Below are 24,083 nucleotides of genomic sequence, written 5' to 3'. Positions count from 1 at the left end.
CTTGCTGCTTGTTTTTTAAGCAGATCTAGGACCTAGTCTGGAGGTGTTTAGTCTTCACAGGGGTCAAGCCTCATCCTGGGATTTTTCTTAAGATATCCTCCCATTGTCCCAGAAGAACCACTGTTCTACCTCTACTCTTATTTTTTTTTTTTTACCTTTTCTATGTTTGTCCAGAGGTGCTATTTTATCTCTTTTTTAGGAGAAAATCTTGAGAGCTTGAAATTTTCCAACCTACTCTACCATCTTCCCAGAATCCTGCTGAGCAGAAAATTTTTACATAACTTGACACTGTACAAAACTCTAAAAGGTTGTGTGTGTGTGTGTGATACACATAATATGAAAAGCTTGGCCATGTTTAAAAATGGATTCAAACTCAGGTCTTTCTGATTCCAGGACCAGTACTCTATCCATTGTGCCACCATGGGCAATGCCCATGTTTTCACTCAAGAAAAACAAGTATGTGGCACAGTGAAAACAGTGCAGAAGTCTGAACCCTAGGTTCCTTATCTGTGAAGTGCTGGGGCTGAAGGAGATGCTCTTTGAGGCCCCTTCCAACTCCTCAGCGATCATCTTCTTAGTGAATGACAGGGAGCCTGGCTAGATCGTACACTGCAGTAAATCCCAGTCAATCTGGTATGCCAACAAAATGTGCTGTATAGTGTTTTAGCAAGTGGCTTTATGTTAGGTGATACTCAATAGTCACTATTTTGGGAAACCACTTAAAAAGCCCATTTATTTGCATATTAATTAGGTTATATGTTATGTACCTAATTACTTGCCCAATTATGGCAACTGTTATCTCCTCAAAATTAAAAAGAAAACACAAATAAAAAATTAATATTAACTTAAATGTAATTAGATATTCTGTTTCCTTATATTTTGAGCAGGCACTATCAAATTTAGGCTGCTCTGACTTGTGGAATATTTCATTACCCACAGACACAGTTTCATAACCTTTTCCTCTCCCTGCACCAAAAGAAGTTTAATGTCCACATCCAACAGTCATTTTGTATATAAAAATTTTGCTGATCCCTCTATTAGTGTCCTCCCTCCCCAAAATACCTTTATTTTACTTTGTATTTATGTTTTTATATATTTATATATGTACATGTTGTATTTCCTGATAGACTGTAAGTTTTTTGAGGGCAGGAAGTATTTCTCTTTCTTTCTTCTTTCCATTCTTCTTTTTTCCCTTTTTTGTATCTCTAATGCTTAGCACAATGCCTAAAACAAAATAGGTGCTTAAAAATCCTTGTTGAATATAATCCTAGGACAAGTCCCATTACCTGTCATTACAGGGTCATAAAGGGCCTCCTAACAGGCCTTCCTGCCTCTTCCTTCTTCCTCTTCCAAACATTTTTCACACTAATTCCAGACTTGTCATAGATTTGTTCATGTCACTTCTCCACTCAAAACCCTTCAGTGTTCCTCTATTATTTACTGAATAAAGTTCAGACTTATGCTACCCTTTCTTTCTACCCTTTTCTCATATTCTTTTCCTCCATGTACAGTGTTTCAGATGAACTGAATTATTTTCCACTTTTCCCTCAATCTCTTGTATACATGTATTTCCAGTACTTTCCTTATACTCTACTTTAATACTGTTCTTATTCAAAATTAAACAATGTATTCCTGTCAGCTGGGTTGTCATTAGGAAAAACTGTGAAGTAGAGAAAATTTATATTTAGTGTACATCGACCTTCCCTTCCGATCATAATTTTCTTCTGTTTCATGGTATCTCTTCAACCTCCTCCATTTCCCCTTCTCCAGCCCTCAGATTAGGCTTCATAGGTAATTGCCTCCATAACTAAATGCCTTTGTATAAGTAATTTTATATAATTATTCATAAAATAAATTATTGCTTGTACATTATGAACTCATAATTGACTCTTGGCTATATTCACTAGAGAAAGGGGCCAACGACATACATAGTCATTAACTGCTGATAATCCCCAGACTGCTTATATTGTTCTGAAGAAGATGTTTTGAATAAGGGAGTCTCATGTTCTAGGAATTCACAGTAGTTCTCCATATTTTCTTCCTGTTTCCCATTCAAAGTTGGGAATGGAGATCATCACCTTTGGAACTGATACAAAATCAATCTAAGTAGAAGAACAAAAACTTGGTTTATATCTTTTCTTCCCAGCAAGGAAAGGGGGGATGTTTTAAAATGCTATGTTCAGCAAGTGAGTCTGACTATGGGGAAGGAATCTCAAACTTCAGATAAGTAAGAGTAAATAGAAATGGAGGAATTTGTTATGGGTAGACTTGTTGAGAAGTCACTAACTAGACAGGGGTTAGAGGTTAGAGGTCTCTGAGGAGTAAACATCAGGCAAAGTCTTAAGGATAATTACAACTGGCCTAGCCAGGTGGCACAGGCCAGGGCTACAGTCAGGAAGATATGAATTCAAATCCAGCCCCAGACACTTGCTAGCTGTGTGACCCTAGGCAAGTCACTTAACCCTGCTTGCCTTACATTCCTCACCTGTAAAATGAGCTGCAGAAGAAACTGGCAAACCAATCCAGTATCTTTGCCAAGAATTTCCCAAACGGGGTCATGAAGAATTAGTCAGACACAACTAAAACAATGCAACAATAACAACAATAACAAAAGCTTTCAAGTAAATATAAGGAGTGAATGTGTTGGAGGCAGTGGCACTGTACTCCAGAGGCATCAGAGGTGTGACCCTAAAAAGCTACAGATTTATTCTGTACTAATACAACCAAGAAAGACCAAGGAAAGGCTACAATAATTTAAGGGAAAAAATCACTGAAAATAAAATCTTTTTAGATGTTCAAGACTATGCTGACACACCTATGCTTCTATTTTCTTACTATGTCCTACAATCAATGTTGAAAATGTGAAAAGTGCTGCTGAGATGACTTTCTTTCTTCAGGCTCCCATTCAAACCCTGTAGTTTCCATGAATCTTTCTTTGGTCCTGCCCAATGAAAGGAAGAGCACCTTGCTTGTACCTCTTCCCTGAATCTCTCCTACTCTCCCTTGCATCTTAGTTATTTGTGTGTTCAATGTTCCCCTCATTAGACAGTGAATTCCTTGAGAACAGGGTGTGTGTGTGTGCGTGTGTGTGTATGTATGTGTGTGTGTGATATCTATTTTTGAATCCCTGGTACCTAACCTAGTTCTTTGCACAGCATAGGTGCTTTTAAAATGTTTGTTTACATTTGTTGATTCAAAGAGATATGCAAATAACCATCAGTATATAGTCAGAGTATTCCCAAAGACAATAATATCCATTTCCATCTCTGTACATGACTATATATTTCAGCATGCTGTAGAGAGGCAGCAAGATGTAGATTTCTCCTCCCTTTCCTGGTTAAACTCCTTGAGAAGTTTGTCTAGAATCGTTATTGTTAAGTCATTCAGTCATGCCTGACTTTTTTGGGGGAGGGCAATTGGGGTTAAGTGACTTGCCCAAGGTCACATGGCTAGTTTTTGTGTTAAGTGTCTGAGGCCAGATTTGAAGTCAGGTCCTCCTGACTCCAGGGTGGGTGCTCTACTCACTAGCCGCCCCCATCATGCCTGACTTTTTGATATCCCATTGACTTGTCCATGGGGTTTTCTTGGCAGATACTGGAATGATTTTCCATTTCCTTCTCCAGGGTGTCCCATTTTGCCACTGAAGAACTGAGGCAAATAGGAAAATTGCCCAAAGGCACACAGCTAGTAAGTGTCTGAGACTAGATTTGAACTCAGGTTATCCCAGCTCTAGGCCCAGCACTTTATTTACTGTACCACCTACCTGCCCCCACTAAATTTCCTCTCATTCTTATTCTTATTCTCAGGCCCTGGACTTTATCTGCATCTCCTATTTCCAAAGTTATCAAGTGATCTCTTAAATTGCCAAATCTAATGACCTGTTTTCAATATTCACCCTTCCTGACCTGTCTGTAGTCTTTGACCCTGACAATCACCCTCTTCTCCTGGATTTTCTCTTCTTGATAGATTTCCATGATACTGCTCTTTCCTGGTTCTCCACTTAATTATCTGATCTCTCCTTCTTAGCTTCTCTGTTGGATATTCATCCAGGCCACACCTACTAGGCTGTGGGTGTCCCACAGAGCTCTGTCACAGCCCCTCTTCTTCTTCTATACAATTTAACTTGGTAATCTCATCAGCTTCCATGAATCCAATGATAGTTTTTCTGCTAATGGCTCTCAGATCTACTTACAGCCCTAACCTTTCTCCCAAACCTCCAGATTCAGATTTCCAAATGTCTTTTGGAAAGTGCAAACTAGATGTCCCAGAGACGTCTTAAGTCTGACAGGAGCAAAATTGAACTCATTATCACTCCCCTCAAGTCCATCCCCCCACCCCAACCTCCCTCTTACTGCCACAACACAATCTTTCCAGCCATTCAGATTCACAACCCCAATCCTTGATTCTTCACATTCCCTTCCTCCCTTCATATGCTCCCTCTGACACTGTAGTCTTCCTGGACTTCATGCCTGGACTGTTCCAATAGCCTGCCAGTCGGGCTCCTTGCCCCAAGTCTCTCCATTCTCTCTGGTCCTTTCTCCATTCAGCAGTCAATGTGACCTTCCCAAAGTATAAGTCTGGCCATGTCATTGCCCTTCTCTCCCTCCCCCTGCCCCCTTTCGGTACACTCCAGCGCAATTCCACGGCTTTCACAACTTGGCTCTCTCCTTCATTTCCAGTGTTCTTGGGTTTGATTCCCCCTGACATACTTGGCTATCCAGTGACATGGGCCTCCCTGTTGTTCCTTGAACAAGACGGTCCATCTCACGACTCTGGACATCTTTACTGGTTGTTCCTCATCTTTACCTCCTAGCTCCCTTCAAGTCCCAGCTAAAATCCAATAGTGTGTTTCTATTTTTATAATTTCTATAGTGTGTTTAAATTTTCTCTTGTTCTGGTCCCCCCCCATGCTTCTAGTCAGTATAGTAAGTTTATAAATAGCCAGTATAAAGTGGCAATAGAATTCCCGCTAAGAGGGCAAAGGGGAACCTAAAATTCACATGCACACTGTCCCAAAGATCAAAGAAGCATAATTTGCAATTGTTTCACATATTAACCCAAAATGTGCTGAAATCATGGGCAGCCAAGTAGGCTTTTCTGTCACAGTCTATTGGTCCTATGATGATATAAATCTCAGATAATATCCAGGTGTCTGCAGAAAGACTAGGAGAGCACCAAATCGTACTGTTAACTTTGAGATGATGTGGAGATATTAATTCTAAAATCTTACCAACAACTTTGAAATTATTTGGATATTTAATGAGCTAGCCCCGAGGTGGCATGGATAAGAGCTCTCCTCCCAAACCCTAGAAAAATGAGGCCTCAAGCCCCCCTGCCCACACCTCAGCACTCTTCCATCCCTATTGCATCAATGCTCCCACGTGATCCTAACTGAAGTCCACGGTTACATGAGCAGTCACCTGTGCCTCCCCCACCTCCATCCTCTTCCTCACGCTGGCTGCCTCCCTCCATCCTCCTATCCCTGTCCTCACACCATCTGCTTCTGCACCCCTTTCATGCCTTGTTCCTATCCTTTCTGTGCCTGTTCACCCCTTCATCCTCTCTGCTATCTTAAAGTAGAATTTGAGCATCACTTCCCATTGCCATCATGGTCTTTCCCAGTGAGTACCCAAAGAACCTGGAGTGCCTGTCCCATTTCATAACTTCAGTAATTAATTAGTAATTTATATAGTAAGGCTTTCCAGATCCCCCTTAATTCTAGTCCCTTCCCTTGTTGATTGTCTACAAGTTAGAGATCTTGTTTGTAAATAAATATTTTTATGTCATATGCCCCATTAAATTGTAAGCTTCTTCAGAACAGGGGCTCTCTTTTGTCTTTTTTTTTTTTTTTGCATCCCCAATGCTTAGCACAGTGCTTGGCACATATTAAGAAATGCTTAGTGACTGACTGAATTAAGGGCTGGACTTAGAATCAGCAAGGTGGGTGCAAATCCATCCTCAGGCAGTTATAAACTCTGTGACCTTCAGTAAGCCCCTTAACTTATCCGTGCCTCAGTTTCCTCACCTGTAAAATGAAGGGAATGTACTTGAGAGAATCTTCCAGTGCTAAGTCTATGATTTCAGTTATGTGGGGAAAGAGCATGGACAGGGATGGAACTCATACCTTTTCTTATACAACAGCTTTATTGGACTCTTCGGACCATGATAAACGTCATCAGTCCAGTAGCATGAAAATGTCTCTAGTTCGGGTGAACGGCACTTGGTATACTGAGGCTTCCCAGAAGGCTCTGCAAAACAGAATGGAAAAGAAAAGTATGAACCCACTGTGAGCAAAATAATGGATATATGAAGGTAAACTTACTTTTTAATAAAAGCACCTTAAATAAAAAAATTAAAATACTTTTTAATAAAAGCACCTTAAAAAGTCGAATGGGGAGAATATCTGCATTATCAACCTTATCTAAGAGGCAATGGGAAGCCTGGTAGATTTAAAAAAAATTCTGGATCATGTGGTTACATCAAGCAGCCTTACTGAAAGTTTCTACCTGAATTTCAGGAGCACACAATTCAGTTACTTGAAGAAACATGACTTTTGTTTTCCTTTTCTTTGTCTGTAGATCGGAGCTTTTTTTCTTTTTAAAGTTTTAAGACGGCATCTTACAGTTTTAAGACTGCATCTGATCTGAGCCACCCAAGAAGGGGAAATCACCAGCAGAGGGAAAGAACACTGGAGAGGAGGCAGGAGAATCAACAAATCACTTTACAATCCTATTTAATGCTATTCCACAGATATTCACTGAGCATCTACTGTGTACATAGCATTGTGCTATACTAAATATGATAGATTACATGATAGGATAAAACAAAGTGGCTGTAGGAAATCTGAGGTGATTGTCTTAATACCAAGGTGGGTCAGGGGAGGCTTCATGGAGGAGGTAGCATTTGAAATAGGCTTTAAAAGAAGATTAGAAATTCAAAAGGTTAAGAGGGGAAAGGAGAATATTCCAGGTATATAGAGAACAGCATGAGCAAAAGCATAGAAGGGAGGAAAGTTCAGGGAATGTTCAGAAGACAAAGTGATGCATTTTGGCTGAAGGATAGAATATATGTATAAGATTGAAGTTGGAAAGTTAATGATGTATCAGATTTAAATATAAAGGAGCCCCAACTTAGTGGGTAACAGGGCATCTCTGAAGATACCTGAACAAAAAAGTGAAATGAAACCCTCTATACCAGAATACCCTCCATCTCTCTTAATCTTTTCATTTCTACCCATAATTTAGAGCAGGGTTCAGCAAATTAGGACTAGTGGGCCAAATCTTGCCTGCTGCCTGTTTTTGTGTAGTCTGAGAGTTAAGAATGGTTTCTGCATTGACTGTTCTTAGCTTTTGGGCTGTGTAAAAACAGGCAGCGGGCCAGATTTGGGCCTCACTCTGTAGTTTGCTGACCCTTGATTTAGAGCCTGATTCAATCTTAGGAAGACTAAAGACGATTCTGGTAATGGTATAGGGGGCAGATTAGAGGTGGGAGAGGGTAGAAGTAGGAAGAGGATCTCATCATAGTCCAAGGTGTCAGAAATGAGTTCCTTTAGATGAGTAGTAACAGTCTAAATATAAATAAGGGGATTGATATGAGATGGAATAAGCAGTACGTATCTGAGTAGATAGAGGAAGTGAGGGAGAAGTAATAGGGGAAGCTAATATGAATGTTTTGACTACTAAAGTTTTTGGTAAAGGATAATGTTTGGTTTTGGACATATTAAGTTTAAAGTGCCTCTGGAACAACCAGATAGAAGATGTCATAACCAATTAGAGATGTGGGTCTAGAATTCAGAAAAAGAAGTCATAATTATAGAGATGCAGATTTGGAAGTCCTCTGCATAGAGCAGGAATTCTTAATGTGGGGTCCATGAATTTCCTTTTTAATATTTTCAGAATAACATTTCAATATAATTATTTTTCTTTATAACCTCATTTTATGCATTTAAAAACACTCCTTCGGGGTAGCTAGGTGGTGCAGTGAACAGAGCACCAGCTCTGGAGTCAGGAGGACCTGAGTTCAAATCTGACCTCAGACACTTAATACTTACTAGCCATGTAACCTTGGGCAACTGCCCTGCCTTTTCCCCCTCCAGAAAAAAAAGGAAAAAAACCCAACCAAACAAACAAAAAAACCCACTCCTTTGAGGGGCCATAGGGTTCACCAGACTTCCAGGGGTCCACAATGTAAAAAAAAATTAGAACTTTTGAGTTAGAGGAAATAGTCAAAGCCACAGGAAACAATGAGATTGACAAAGGAGAATGTGTAGAGAAGGAAGATGGTTGTGATAAGACCTTAGGGGAACATCAGACTTCAAGGGATGGGGAAGAGGACAAGGAGCCAGGAACAAAGTGATCAGAGAGATGAGAACCCGTCTATTGCCCCTGTCTCTGAAGACAAAGGCAAGAGACATTGTCCAAAAGGACGGTGTCATAAAGAGTGTTCAGGGCTGCAGAAAGGCTGAAGATGATTCAGATTGAGATTTTATTAGAGGATTATCAGTGTCCTTTCAGAGGCCAGTTTTGTACAGTGGTGGGGGAAGAAACCAGATTCCAAGGCTGTTGAGAAAACAGTGAATATGAGGTTGCAGAGGAATCATATGGAGAAAACTTTTTAAAAAGTTTAGCAATGGAGATGGAAAAAGGAAAAAGAAAGTAGCTAGATAGTATAGAAAGTCAAGAGAAGGGTTTTTTCTTTCTTTCTAGGATTGAGGACATCTGAGCACACTTGTAGGTATGTAGAAAAAATCACTGGAAAGGAATTGACGTATTTGCATGAAAGAGAGGGAATAATTGAAGGAGTCAAGTTTGGGAAGGCCGGAAGGGATGAGATGAAAAGTAAAGGTAAAGGAATTATCTCTACCTCTCTGGGTCTTAGACATCTTCTGTAAACTAATAAGGTTGGACTAAATTATTTCTAAGATCCCTTTCAGAACTAAAGTTCAAGGACTTTCTTTAGTAAGGATTGAGATCTGGAAGGGACCTTAGAGACCATCTACCCATCTGAGGCTAGATTCTCTTTTGATCTCCTCATTTTAGAGGTGAGGTAAATAAGGCCCAGATGGGGAAAGACCCTAAAGTAACACGAGGTTCTGGATTCCAGATGCAGCACTTTTTGCCTCACCATTCTGGAAGAATGCGACATGTGCTATAACTTTGTTAAAGTCATCATTTGAAGTCGGATGCTACCACTGAATTATCACAACTAAATTTCACTTCATTATATACATTTTTAATTAAAGAATAGAAAATACAAGTAACCTCAGTTTCCTTTATTTCTTTTGTATTATTCATGTCATAAAATATCAGGGGAGCACTAATAAATGTTTAACAACCAGCTCTGGGGAGGGGGATGTTCACAAGACACGTTTTTATGTTGTCTGTATTATTCTCATTTTCCCTACCATGTCTCAAGTAAAAACGATCAAAGAGCCCTGATTTGTGGTGTTTGCTAATTTCCAAGGTGTAAATATTCACAATAAAAATTCTCACCCAGCAAAAAACCAAATTTATGTCATTCCTCAAAATACAAGCAAGTAAGAAAAATGACCATTGTTAACATTAAAACTCCTGAATATTATAAAAGGTAAAAACCAATCTAAATCCCATTTTGTTTGCTAAAATTTAGCAATTGTATGGTGTCTCTGTTTCTTCTTAAGTCCAGATGTATGGAAAGTTGCACATTCTCTCTCCATCTTGTGCCAGGGACATTGGAAATTCATGGTTATGGTGTTAATGTGATGAAGTGTGTGCCAACATCTGGTGCACTGACATATACATGTCATGAAGGAAGCTCCCTTTGGCAGTGTATCTGGAGGCAACAATGCCTAGAGGCATAGGGGAGTTACAAGAGGGAGGCAAGGGAGGCATTGTTGGGGGTGCAGAAAACCAAGGAGCACAGAAACATGTATAAAACACAGATCAACTATCCCAAGAATGCATGTCATTAGAATGGAAAGGAGGCTCTGGCACAATGAAATATTTTTGCTTCAGGTGCAAAATTAGCAAGACGACCATTTCCAACCTTGGAGTCAACCTTGATTCTTCATGTTTTCTCAGTGCCTGCTCCCCCTAGAATGTACAATTAGATGCCAAGTCTTTTGTTCTGCCATGTTAATGGAAATCCTGCTTATGTTCAGTTTTTGTTAAGTTCAGAATAAGAAGAAAATTAAATGAAAAAAAAATTTAAGTATCTCAAGAGACTGATGGAAGATCAACAACCCAGGAGGTCCTCAAAGATTCGAGTTTTATCTGAGACATAAGCAAAAGATATTTCTAACTTGAAGTTCAAAGGCCTTTGACTCTGAGGCAGCTAGATGGCTCAGTAGTTAGAGCACTAGAATCAGGAAGAACTAAGTTCACATCTTACCTCTATACATTTACTGTGTAATCCTGGGCAAGTCACTTAAAAGCTATCTGCCTCAGTTTCCTCAACTGTTAAATAGGGATAATAAAAGCGCCTACCTCTCAGGGTTGAGAGGATCAAATGAGATAATAGATGTAATATGCTTAGCACAATACCTGGCACAATTTTTGTGTTCAGCCATTTCAGTCATGTCCAACTCTTTGTGACTCCATTTGGGGTTTCCTTGGCAAACGATAATAAGTAGTTTGCTATTTCCTTCTCTGGCTCATTTTTACAAATGAGGAAACTAAGGCAAGCAGGGTTAAGTGACTTGTTCAAGGTTACACAGCTAGTAAGTGTTTGGGGCCAGGTTTGAACTCATGAAGATGAATCTTCCTGATTCCAGGCTTGGCACTCTTTACTGTGCCACCTACATGCTGTACCTGGAACATAGTAGGTGGTCAATAAATATTTGTTTCCTTATTCTTTTAGTGTGACTAGTATTCCTTTTAGCATATTTATTCAATTCTGTTTTGTCTTGGCTTTTTAAATGAGTGATCTGCACCTTCCCACTTCTGTGTGACTGTGGTTTGCTTGCAAGTATTAAGTCACTTGTTGCTTCTCCGTCTTTTGGAAAGAGTGAGTCAAAGTTCACTCTTTGATAGGCCCCTTTAATCCAGGGCAAACAATCTTTGGTGAGTGAGATTTGACAGGTGGAAAAGTAGGATGCTGGAATGAAACCAAAAATGGTGCTTTCTGGCTAAAGAAAATGGCCACTTAAGGTTTTTGAAAAAAAAAAAAAAAAGGGGGGGGGAAGCTAGGTGGCACAGTGAATAGAGCACAGACCCTGGAATCAGGAGGACCTGAATTCAAATCTGGCCTCAGACATTTGACACTTAACTAGCCGTGTGACATTGGGCAAGTCACTTAACCCCAATTGCCCTATCTTCCGCCCTCCAAAAAGCAAAAGAAAAAAAAAGAAAAGAAAAAATAATTGGTAAAAATTAAACCTATTACGGAAGTTTTTGGGGGCATATGTATCATATTAATTAAGTCACTATGTTAATGAAGAATAAACTGGGCAGGAAAATAAACAGAGCAGCAACTAAAAATGCCTTGACTCAGGCTCTTTGGTTGAGGAAAAAAAAAATTCTAAATATTATCTTGTCCCATCAAGCATTCTGTTTTAACTCTTAAAACTGAGGGAGAGTTGGAAAGGATCTTAGAGATCATCTAATTCATCTCCCTAATTTTACAGCTGAGGCAACTGAGGCCTGGAGAAGTTAAGTGTCTTCTTTGTTCAGAGTTATATAACACACAGAGCTGCTCTGTGAACCTGGGGCCTTCCCCACTGCAAGCTGACAGTCAGGCTATGCACCTCCATCTGGTCTCAATTGTTGGGGACTTGCATAAGTAATTGACTAATAGATCCCGAATTTATCCAGAAACTTGGAGTAAATTTTCTTTCCCATTATGCTACTGTTTTTATAGCTGCAAATAGAAGACTAGAGGCACCTTGGCATAGTGGATAGAGGGCTAACCTCGGAAGCTGGAAGACCTGGTGGGCCTAGGCCTGTCTCTGACACAGAACTAGTCCTGGACTATAGGCAAGTTAACATCTCAGTAACAGAAGACAGTGTTACCTCCCAAGAAGGTATAAGGAAGGCCATTTAAGTTTACCAACACCCTCTAGAAAGGAAAGGGACCCTGAAAGTTTGATGCTGCCCCCAAGTTGAGGTACCACTTCATAGATTAAAATGCCTTATTATAAAGTTATTTTAGAACTTCAGCTACTCAAGTCTGTACCTGCCTTATACCAAATTCTTCCCTGCATTCTCATGTTGTCTGCATTCTAGCAATCTTCATCTCCCTCCCTTAGACTGTTCCCCTGGGACCTTGGGCTCAGATAGGAGAGTTTTCTGGGTGGAAATCAGGTCACTATACCCTCTGCTATTTTAAATCTACCTGCAAAAACCTTAAAATGCAATCTTGTCTGACTCAGTGGTAGGTTCTGTAATGGCATTAAGACCATGAAGTATCACAAAACCATAGGGTCATAGAGCTAAATTTGAGAGGAGTCTTAGATGCCACTGAGTACAGCCTTCTTGTTTTCCAGTTGAGGAAACTGAAGCCCAAGGTCACAAAGGTAGTAAACATTAGGGGCAGGATCTTCAGCTAGGTAATTTGAAAAGGACAGTATGCTGATAGTTCTCACAGACTCAAGAGTTACTGCTGGAAGAGATTCAAAACCTCAACTTCATTATGATGAAGTAGAAAATTGCTTGAGGCAAATGGAGCAAACAAGACATGAGATAAGAGATAAGACCAGGATGTGACCAGCCAGAAAAGTGATCAAAGGAGACAATTGTTGCCGATACAAAAGGTGCCCTAAGAGTTGAGTTGCTTTTCCAGTACTTTGTGAAGTCCCCAGTTTATTCTGTAACCTGAAGGTATCCTAAAGTCCTTTCCCTCTTACCTTGAACCTGTACCACAGAACTGCTTTTGTCTCCCTTGTCCTGTGTTCCATGGGTCCTTTAATTTTTAGACTGTATCCTTCCGCCCCATCCTTAAATACTTAAACCAAAAAGAATTCCCTTTGTTTTCTTCATTCTATCCTTTCTTATCCTGTCTTTAATCTTTAACATCCATAAAAACCTTTAAAATGTCATCATCATTCTGAAACCTCTATATCAGCACAATTCTCCCAAATATTGGGGTCTCAGTTTTCTTGTTAAGGAGACCCATGATTTTCATGATAAAAAGTTCCCATTGGCTAAAAGAGAAAGTCTAAGTGAATTCTTTCACACCTGAACCGTGCTCTCCCAAAGCTCTGCCCTCAACAATTGTTTCTGGATATTAGTTTTAAAAATAAAATAGGATGATAAGATGTCTTCAAATGATAGCCTGGATCAATGGAAAAAGCAAGTGGCTTTGGAATCAGAAGACTTGGGTTTGAATGTAGGATCTGCTACTTAATATCTGTATGACATTGGGCCAGTCACTGTTCTCTCTGGGTCTCAGCTTCCTCATTAGTAAAATGAGAGGGAAGTCACCTAGATGATCTCTAAGTCCTTTCTAACTCTACTGAACAAAGTTTCGATGTAGTGCTTCAATGGAGTTTGTATGGGATTGTAGCTGTTAGCCCCAAGAGGCAGGAACTGCTTATTCACTGTATTTTCCAGAGCACTCAGTGCAATGGAGGGATAAATGACTGTTGAATGAACGAATGAATGATCTCACTTTAATGTAAGTAAATGCTTCTCCCATACAAAGGGGAGAGAGATAAATATGGAGGAAAGAAAAAAAATCAATTTTTATTAAGAGGATCAACTAACACCTTCCCTGCCCAAAAATTTTAACACAAAGAACCCAGCTCAAAAGGGATTCTCAAATGAAAACAAAAGTAAAATTAAAAAAAATTGTGGAATAATAATTCTCATTTCTAGATCACTTCAAATTTTACAAAGTGCTTTCCGCACATCAACCTGGTGAGCTAGGAACCACAAATATTCATGCTTCCACTTTACAGATAAGGAAATTGAGATGCACAGAGGTTAAGAAAAGTAACCACTTACATAACTTGCTAGTGTAAATGCTGGAACTCAAACCCAGTTCTGAACTCCAAATTCAGAGCTCTTTTCACTATACTGTATTTGTTTCCACTTAAATTTCATTTAAGTGGAAGAAAAAAAGATGAAAAATGAAATATGCCTGAAAAATAAAGAGGGAAATGGTGTCCTAAAAGAAAGTCACAAGGCCTTAATGACTGGATGAATTTTGGTTCATTCTTGCATTCAAAAAAAAATTCCCACAAACAAAACTACATATGCAGTCAATCAATGGTCAGTATAAGAAGGGGGAAAACCAGCCAAAGCATGCTTAGTCAACCTCATCTGGATAAAGGAGGATGATTTCAGAATGTAATTTGTAGTGAGGAAATACTTATTAACTGAGATAGTTTTCGTATGTTCTGAGGATTGCACAAGTTCATTAGTCAAGGCCAAGTATGGTGAAATGGTGATGTTCCCTCTGGAGATAATCAGCAGAGACATGTGGATGAAGAAACAACATTTTAGAAATGTTGTATGTGACTAAGAAACTCAGTGTTGACCAGGATGTGCTGACCAGGCTCTTCCTTCTACCTCAAATCATCCAATTCTGCAACCTGTGGCTTTTGTAATAACCTTGTGACCACCAGATCTGGGAGGTGCTGTAAGTTCCAATAACACCCCTTCCAAATATGGGAACCTAACACCTCATTGGCTTCACTTAGTTACCACAAGACGCTGCTGATTGGCTGTGTACAGTGAACCAGTCTCAAAAAAAACTATGTAAGGGATCCCTCGCTCGAATAAACTTCTTTCCCTTTCAGTTTGGCTACTCCATTCTATTTGACCTCTGAGAATCATGCAAAATTGATGGTGGGTGAAATTCCATTTGGTCTCTCTAAAACTCAGACTGACAGATTTTGCAAAAGATGGCAGGGCTAATGTGGTCAGTCCACTTCTTGTAGACTTCTGAAATCTCTGGAGCACTGACAAGAGTGGTTTGGGAGACTGTTTACAAACAAACATAATCATAATTTGAAAAAACTCCCAACAACTTAACATTTCAGTTAGAAACACAAAGGACAAGGTTAACGTGGGTCTTAAAAGTTTTGGAGAGATATGACAAGAGTTTGATTTGTAGAATAACATGGCTTAGTTCCAAAGTGGTTACTCTGGGGGAAACCAAACTGTGTCTACCTGAGGATGGAATTACACCACATTGAACACATGTTGATGGTTTCAACACCTTTGCTTCTTCAAATCTCCCCTTCACACTGGGATAGCAATAATGGGGAAGGGTTGGAGTGAAGAGAGCAGAATAATACAAATAATGATTTGTTAGTTTCTCAGAAAAAGATAACAATAACCATTTATCTCATTGTCTGAGGATTAAGTAGTCATATAAATTTTCTGGATTAACTCTGAAATTTGTAATTTTTGAAAATAATTTCAATGGAAATCTTTCTAAAATGTGCTACACAAGCCCCTGATTTACTAAAAAATAACACTGAGTCTAACTGAGCATTTTCTTGATGACTGAAGGCCATTATTAAAGAAAGGCATTGTACTATAAAAAAACAAACAATGCCTTCAAGGGATGCTGGGGTGTGTAGGACTGTATGTTTTCATTAAAACCATCTAAGAAATTTTACAGTTGGTGATTCTGATACCTCTGGTATTTTCACTTCATAATGTCACAGTTTCTAGAAACTCTCTTTTCTTTTGCTTCTAATCTTCTATCTGTAACAACAACTCAAGAAAAACCAGACCACCAAGATATACTGGGTTACCAATTTTGTTAAACTAGGATAGAATTAAGCTTTTAACCAACATTCTATACACTATTCTAAATCATTAAGCCCTGACAACCTGAGAAAGGGGTGCTGCAACCCCTTCTGGGGAACAAAATGCATGGGCTTTTATAATGCATAGCATGCTTTATAGTTATTGTCTTTACTGCCCAGAGTTCATTTTCTCTTCTAAGTTTGGGCCTGCCCTGTTCTGGAGGATGGAATTTACAGGCAGTCTGACCTCTATATCAGAAGGGAATATTATAGAATTCATAGGGGAAGGTATAGCTGATCTCAAACTAGCTAAAAACAAAAGTTCTTTGGTAACAGTTTCTTCCAGAAACATAATTGAAGGAAAATTTTGCACAGCTCCCAGGGAAGGAAATAGTTACTAATGGGAGAGCAAAGTTGCCTTCCATCTGGTATTTTGCTTGATCAGAGTGGGACCTCCTGGCATGTCTGTATGAAGTCCAAAAAGACCTCTATGTTTGCAATGTTCATTGTCACCTTTTTCCCTGGTGTGCTTGGGTGATATGGACAGTGGCCGAGGGACCAGCAGCTTCAGGTTCATTCTCAGGAAAGAGAGAGTTGAGTAGACTAGAGTTGGGTTTGAGTAAAGTCCCAAGTACTATTTTCCCCCTCCCCTTCTCTGTCCACTCCCCAATCTAGTCACTGCAGTTACCCTCCCAAAATTCTGCCTCAAGTCTAGTGTCTGCAGCATTCTCCAAAACACTCTCTTGTTCTGCCAAGTATTCCTTTTCTGTTTAAAGAGCCCTACCAAGTCAATAACCTCTCCAACTAAGAACCTCTTCAATCCCTCTTTGATAAAGTTAGTCATTCAAGACAGATCCTTGAAAAGTGCTGGTCTGTCAAGGATATCATAAATGTCTTGGTAAATTGCTCCTGTCAAAAGAAGCTGAGACATCATAGAAAAAAACCACATCATTTCAGCATATGGAACCTTTATAAAGCTGGTGGGTTTGTTTCTTACGCTACAGGATTGCCAGCGGTTAAGAAACAACAAATGTCAATTTACTAAAATGGGATGTAGGCTAGGAGCAAGGAAAAGTTTCGGTTTAATGACAGAATTTGGCAAATACAGGATGTTAAGGATTAGATGTTGCCAAATGTAAGGAATTCACTTTGATACTCGATCTTTCTGCAGCTCACAATGGAAATGGTGTCGGCACAGCTGCAAGCCTCCTTTTTAAAGCTGAAGGGAATCAAAATTGTTCATGGGGGGGGGGAGTTAATTAAAATCCTAACCTATTTAGGAACAGTTTCCCAGTATAATTTTATGATAGCAGGGTGAGGCTATTGAGTTCAAAAGACATAAATGTTGGAATACGGTTGCTTTAGGATTAATGCCAAGGCAATGCAAACTTTTGCATTCTCTTAGAAATATGTTTATAGCATCCACCACACATTTTTTAATGCCTTGAACTGACAGGAGGGAGGATTTAGCCTTTTGGAGCCTACATTCAGCTTCTATTCCTCATTTATTGGCACCAATGAAAATGAGCTGTGTCATATAAGGGAGTCTCTGGATAACTGAAGCTTGCATCATGGCTTTTGTCACTTCATTCATTCATTTTGGATGGAGAACATTCTGAAATGTATTCCATATGTATGTGCTTGCTTCCCTAAAGAAAGTGTTTTGTGGTTTTTTGTTTTATTTTATTTTATTTTTGTGGTGGTAGGGTGATGTGTCCTGGTCCCTGTGATTTCATTTATGCGGGGAACTCCCAATGAGAAACTTTGTTCTACTGATGGGCATCTGCAACTTTTCTACATCTGAATCTTGGGAATTTGCCTGAGTGTACTGAGAAGTTAAGTGACTTGTCCAGGGTCACACAGTATATTTCAGAAGCAGGATTTGGACTCAGGTCTTCCTGATCTTATCTTCTCTTGTCAGTCCTCTATCCATTATGCCATGCTGTCTCTCTAAAAGAGTAGCTGGGTATGTAAGGGGGCATTTGAGTGTATTTCCTTGAATTTTGCTCTGCTGGAAGATAGCGGGTCTCTTGGAGAGGTCTCACATATTCTGAAATGTATTCTCCGCCCACACCCTCTGTCTGTCTCTACACACACACACACACACACACACACACACACACACACACACACAGCAGAAGGAGGGAGGGAGAGGGAGAGAAGGAAAGAGGAAGAAAGATCCTGAATCCTCCTTTCTTCTCCCTTCTCCTGCCAACATATCTCTCTCCCCACTCCTCCATTTCCTTTTCACTTGTGGCTTAAAGGATGATAAATGTACATCAATCTATTCTTGCTAATTTATAGTTATTGTGATAGGTCAACAAAGATTTATTCAGCACCTACTATGTGCCAGAGGATACAAAGGAAGTTTGCAAAAAAATCTCTGCTTTCAAGTAGTAGTTCATAGTCTAATGGAGGGGGGGAGGAATAACACATAAGCAATTATGTACAAACAAGTATTTACAGGATACACTGGAAATAATCTAGGAGGATAAGATTTAATTGGAAATTAAATTAGGAGCACAAGATTCAGAGTACACAAGATTTCTGAGTACTCAGAAAGGTTCCTCACAGATTCCTTTAACTGAAGCACCAGGGAAGCCAGGGAAGGCAGGAGGAGGTGAAGGAGGACTAAGTTGTCAGCATAGGGGATGGTCAGCAGAAGTTCCTGGAGTTGGGAGATGGAGTATCACGTTAGAACAAGGAATCTGATGTCACTATTATTATAGAGTGTGTGGAGTGAGTAAGGTACAAGAAGAGTGGAAAGATGAGAGGAAGCCCTATTACGAAGGGCTGTAAGAGACAAATAGGAATTTATATTTGATTCTGGAGGCAATAGGGAGCCATTGATGTTTCTTGAACGGGGAGTGGGGGTGTGTGACATGGTAAATAAGACCTGGGCTTTAGGAAGGTCAGTTTGAGAGCTCAGTAAAGGAGAGCCTGGAGTGGGGAGATGAGGCAGGGAGGTCAACCAGCAGGCTAAATGCAGGTTATAAGCATCTGTTAATATAATCTAAAGTTTACATTTTTCCCTTTAATTCCAATTTATCAACAGAGGATGGAGAGACTAGATTATCAAGTTTCATGAGGACAGCTTGCTAGAGGGCAGCTACAGTAGATAGAACACTAGCCTTGGAGTCAGGAAGACTTGAGTTCAGATCCAGCCTTAGACACTTGATACTAGCTGTGGGGCCCTGGGCAAGTCACTTAACCCCAATTGCCTCACACCCCCAAAAGAATAGCTTGCTAAATGACAATAAATAAGGCTCAGAGTAAGTAGAGTACAGTGGCAGCTAGAGAGAGCACTGGGCCTCCTTGATGACCATGTATAGAGGCTTGGTGAACTTTCTTCTGGACATGAGTGACTAGGGGAAAGTACTTGAGAGAGGAAGGGTAGGGAGGAGATTGTTTTCTTCAGAGCCCAGAGGAGTCAATGATTCAGGACACACTCAGGAAGAATTCCTCAGTCTCCCCAGCAGAAGCTGAATTGTTTTTTTTTTTTTTGTTTTTGGAGGGTAATTGGGGTTAAGTGACTTGCCCAAAGTCACACTGCTAATAAGTGTGTCAAGTAACTGAGGCCGGATTTGAACTCAGGTCCTCCTGACTCCAGGGCCAGTGCCTAGTCACCCCTTAGGGATAGAATTTTACAGCAGGAAAGGATGTCAGAGATCATCTAGTCTAACCCATACATGAAACATGAAACACCTGTACAACATCACCCACAAGACAAGTCCTGCCCTCTGCAAGAGGCCTTTCCTTCATCCCCCTCCCCCTCTACCATTAGTATCCAAAATTATCTTCCTTCTAGTCTTCATGCATCTTGTATGTACCTTGTTATTTCTGTAATGTCTCCCCAATTAAAATGTGAACTTGAGGCTAAGGACCACATTTTTTGCCTTTCTTTGTAGCCCCAGAGCTTGGCACAATGTCTGACATGTACTAAACCCTTAATAAATGGTTGTTGATTTACTGATTAAATGCAGTCTCATCATTTCCTCTCATCAAACTAACTCTTTCTTTCTGTTCTGGAAATGAGCCTGCTTACATGAAATCTCAGGCAGGAATTTTGCATTTAAGAGACTCCAGAAATAATTATGGGGCTAAAAATTTCACATAGGTTTCCAGCTAGGACATAAGTCTACATCCCCAAGTGGAACAGTACCTCTAAATGCCTCTAAGATGGTCATGGCTTTCTATCTCCTTGAACTGCTACTGAAACTAATTCACTGAGATCTCACTGTTACTTACTAATTATCCCTTCAGGGTTTAGAGAACTATCTACTTGAATGGAAAGACCAACAACTTTCATGGAATTCATTAAGGAAGAGAGCATACTAGGGTTACAGGTAATACCATTGATCTCAAAAGGGCAAATTCTCCAAATACAAATGATAGAAAGAAAAGCTCATAATCTTAAAAATTGAAGGCCTGGGAAACCACATTATATACTCCTAAGTTTTTAAATTACTATCTTTGTCCTCGATCTGGCTCACTTGGTGTATAATTCTATGTTAATTTTATGATCTTGTGTCTCCTAAAAAAAATAGTCCAACACCCCACCAAGGTAATGTTGGCTACCCTAATATTTGAAGTTGATGATTATTTCTAATATAATTGGATCATAGATTTACAGCTGGAAGGGTCCTGAGAGGTTATTTTTTTTATGCTTTGCTTGCTGATTTTCTAACCTATTTATTGACTTTGGACTTCATGTTACGTTGGGCTCTGTTCACCTCTGGGGGGCTGGGGGACATGGCTTGAGCACCTGTCTTTTATGTCCTTCTGTTGTGTTCAGCTGTAAGTTTTGATGCTTTCTATGTGCTATGATCCTGGGGTAGGTCTGTTCATTGTCCTCTTGGTTTGCGCTCTGAAAATTCCTGACCCAGTTTGGGTCGATTGGTTGGTAAGTGGTTGAATGTCCATAGACTACTGAAGAAGTCCTGCAGGTTCAGAGAGACTAAACTGCTAACTCCCCCATAGATCCTCTTACCATCACTGGGTGCTAGGATGCTTTCTCCTGTTGTGGTACCACTGTTACTATCCTGTACTCCTGGCCAGCTCCCACCCCAGTGTCTATAGACCTTTTCTATCTTCCTAAGCTGCCCTAGGTTGGAAAAAAATGACTCACTGAGGCATTTTCTTGATTTTCCTGATCAGAATTCATTTTGTCATGTTTTCTTGAGGAGGTGGAGTGTTGGGAGAGCTAGGCAAAAAATGCTACCTTTCCCTCCACAATTTTAACTCTGCCCTGAGAGGTGATCTAATGTATCCTCTTCCTTTAACAGATGAGAAACTGAGGCCCAGAGAGGTGATCTTCCCAAGGCTGATGTAATGCCAAGCAAAGGCAACTTCCCAAGGTTCAAAATACCAGCATAGGTGCTCTCCATTTTATTCAGCGACAAATTAAGAACAGAGAGAATCAACATATAGCATAATTCAAAATACAGCATTTAGTAAGTATGATTCAATAATCTCCAAGTACTACCCCACCCTTGGACATCACATTAATTTAATCAATCCCAAAGACCCTCTTCTAAGTACTACTCCACCCCGAGGCTATACATTCATTTAGTCCATCACAAAGCCCCTCTTCTCAAATGGAGATTAGTTACCAATCATAAGTAAAGTACATTCATTTGTTTAATCACAGAGCACAAAAAAAAAACAAAAGTTCCCCACCCTTGGATTACAATTGAATCTACCCCAGAGTTACATCAAGCTTAAGCACAGAATTTAATACCCAAATGAAGGTCTTTTCTTCATCTTAACAAGAGGCAAGTTCTCAACAATCTTTGTTCCTGGGGAGACAAAGCTTAGCAAGGCCACAAGATACATTGCCAGTGTCTTCATTAATTCATTCTCTGTCTGCAGAACAGCCCTAGGACACCTGAAAACATTAGCAAAATCCCTTCCAGGATTTCTGTAAACATAGAACAAGAAAATCCTTCTTCAGGGCTTCTGAACCAACAGAAAGGTTCCAATACTTCTGCAACAACAGCACTGTCCTTCACCAGTGGACAGATCTGGCAAAACAACATCAAAACAGACAAAGTACCAGCATAACAGCCATGTCTCCTCAGTCCTTGGCAGCTCTGGGTGGCAGCTCTCAAAAGTCCTGGGCAATTCAAAGGGGCCCTCAGCAATCCTCTCAGTCTCTCTCTGCCTCCAAGGTACTGCTTCCAAAAAGTTCTTCTGCCTCTCTCTTTTCTTTTGTCTCTCTAAATTTAAGTCACCGGCTCCTCCCAGTTCAGCCCTCTCTTTTCACGTCAACAAGTCCATCCCACAAGCTGGATTCACAAGCTCTGGGTTTTAACACAATCAAACCAAAAACCAAGCCAATAGAGGGGGATCTTTAAATTCCATTCCTATTATAGCTGAACAGTCAGAAAGTGGTAGACTGGTATGTGAACCCAGAACCTCTATTATAAGTTCATTTTTCCATTAAACCACTCTTTCTCTGGAAACTAGCTGAAGCCCAAAATGATGTTGTTTGTTAATGCAAGGATTTGTATTAAAACATGTTCCCATCTTCAAAACCATAAATACTAATGTAAAATCATGACAGCATACCATTACCTTATAAAGTTCTTTCTCCTATTATAAAGGAGTTCTACTATTCTGAAAACCTCTTATTGGTTCATTTTTTCATTTATTGAGGACTAAGCTTGAGGAATGTCTTAGTTCTAGCTTCTAGCTTCCATCAATTTCCTCATCTGTACAAAGGTGACCAGGCTTTTATGGCAGGGCTGATGTTCTTTATCTGTTGTTATGTCAAAAAAAATAAAGACTTGATGTGTTTGTTGGAGATGTAGAAAAAAATTAAGTTGTTGTCCACTTAATTATTTAGCTCAAGAAACAAGTAATCTTTTCATTTTGCTGAAGAGCTAAAGTTGCTTATTTTCATTTCATTTTTAAAATAATGGATATATTATCTTTTGGAAATTGGAAAATATCTTAGTTCCTGAGAAAACCAACAACATAATGCTACTGACAACTCCAAGGAGTCTAAAGTCCAAAGGAAAACCACACCTTATTTCCAGAGTTGTTTCTACATAAAATGTGCAAACACCATGCAAAGGCAGTAAAAGTCTGTTAAACTCCCCAGATAACACACCTACTGACTAACATTACTACTAAAATACCATTGCAATTATAGTCCTGCCATGGTGTATCATAATGTGTATCATGGTGTAATCATAATGTGTATCAGGCAAATGCATTGTTGCTCACAACCCACATTATTATTTAATCACATTCTGATATAGAATTTAGCATGCTAGGATCATGGAATCACAGATTTAGAGCTGGAAGTAGTCTTAGAGGTCATCTTATCCAATCCCCTCTATAAATATGAGGAAACTGAGACCCAGAGAGGCAAGTGAATTCCCAATGATGCATTGGGACTTTGTGTTCTCAATGGCAAAAACGCCTTTTGGGAATCCAACCTCTGCTGCTTAGGTCACTTAGGTGAATTTGAGCAAGTGAAGGAACATCCCTGGGCCTCAGTTGCCTCACCTGTAAAATGAAGGAGCTGACTAAGCAGATGACTTTGGAGCTCCCCATCAGCTCTAGCCCTATATTCTTATGAAGCAAGTCTAGTGACTCACTAAAAATGAATGTTGCCTAGGGCAGGGAAGGCCTCTTGAGAGAGGTTGGACTTCAAGGATAGAAAGGATTAGAATAGGCAGAAAAGAGGAAGTTGATTACTTTTATTAACATTATTTCTATGTTCATATTATTTCTGGGTTCATTTCCACATATATGGGCAAAGGTGGAGGGTATAATCTGTATTAAGGAGTGTCTGCTTGGTCCTTATCTGGTAGATAAAGGAAACATTGGCTGAAAATTTTTTTTTAAAGACAACTAAGATGAATATATGAGAAAAACCTCTAAATTTGTCCTTACGAAGGCAGGACTTCTGATCATTCCTTTTTTTAAAATAATATTTTATTTTTCCCCAGTTATATGCAAATACAATTTCTAATATTCATTTTAAAAAATGTTGAGTTCTAAATTTTCTCTCTTTCCCTCCCTTAGACAGTAAGCAATTGGATGTAGGATATGTATGTTTAATCATGCAAAACATATTAACATATTAGTCATGTTGTGAAAGAAGACACAGACCCAAAGGGAAAAAAACTCACAAAAAATACAGAAAGTGAAAAATAGTCTGCTCCAATCTGCATCCAGACTACATCAGTTCTTTCTCTGGAGGTAGATAGCATTTTTTCATCATGAGTCCTTTGGAATTGTCTTGTTCTGATCATTTCTAACCAAGCTTAGAAACATAAAATGTCAGAAACATCAATATCACTTAATCTGAATCCTTCCTTTGATGAATGAAGAAACTGAAGTTGCCTTGTCCAAAGTCATACACCAAAAAGAGTATGTATAAAAGTTACAGTCA

At 39.6% G+C, this 24,083-nt stretch overlaps 1 protein-coding gene across 2 annotated transcripts in view; it reads right to left on the bottom strand.

The window, feature by feature from the left end:
- The window catches only part of GHR (growth hormone receptor), a 354,244-nt gene that overhangs the window by 33,440 nt on the left and 296,721 nt on the right, over nt 1–24,083 (bottom strand). For both annotated transcript variants that reach the window (XM_069096239.1, XM_069096240.1), the window contains exon 4: nt 6,125–6,248. In XM_069096239.1, the coding sequence (XP_068952340.1) occupies nt 6,125–6,248 (124 nt within the window). The remainder of the gene's footprint in view (nt 1–6,124; nt 6,249–24,083) is intronic.

This window comes from Petaurus breviceps, unplaced genomic scaffold, assembly GCF_028583685.1.
Source record: "Petaurus breviceps papuanus isolate PSGF00001 unplaced genomic scaffold, PetGlider_PUasm1.0 229, whole genome shotgun sequence".
Classification (NCBI taxonomy): domain Eukaryota; kingdom Metazoa; phylum Chordata; class Mammalia; order Diprotodontia; family Petauridae; genus Petaurus; species Petaurus breviceps.
This window is presented reverse-complemented; position numbering and strand designations above follow the sequence as displayed.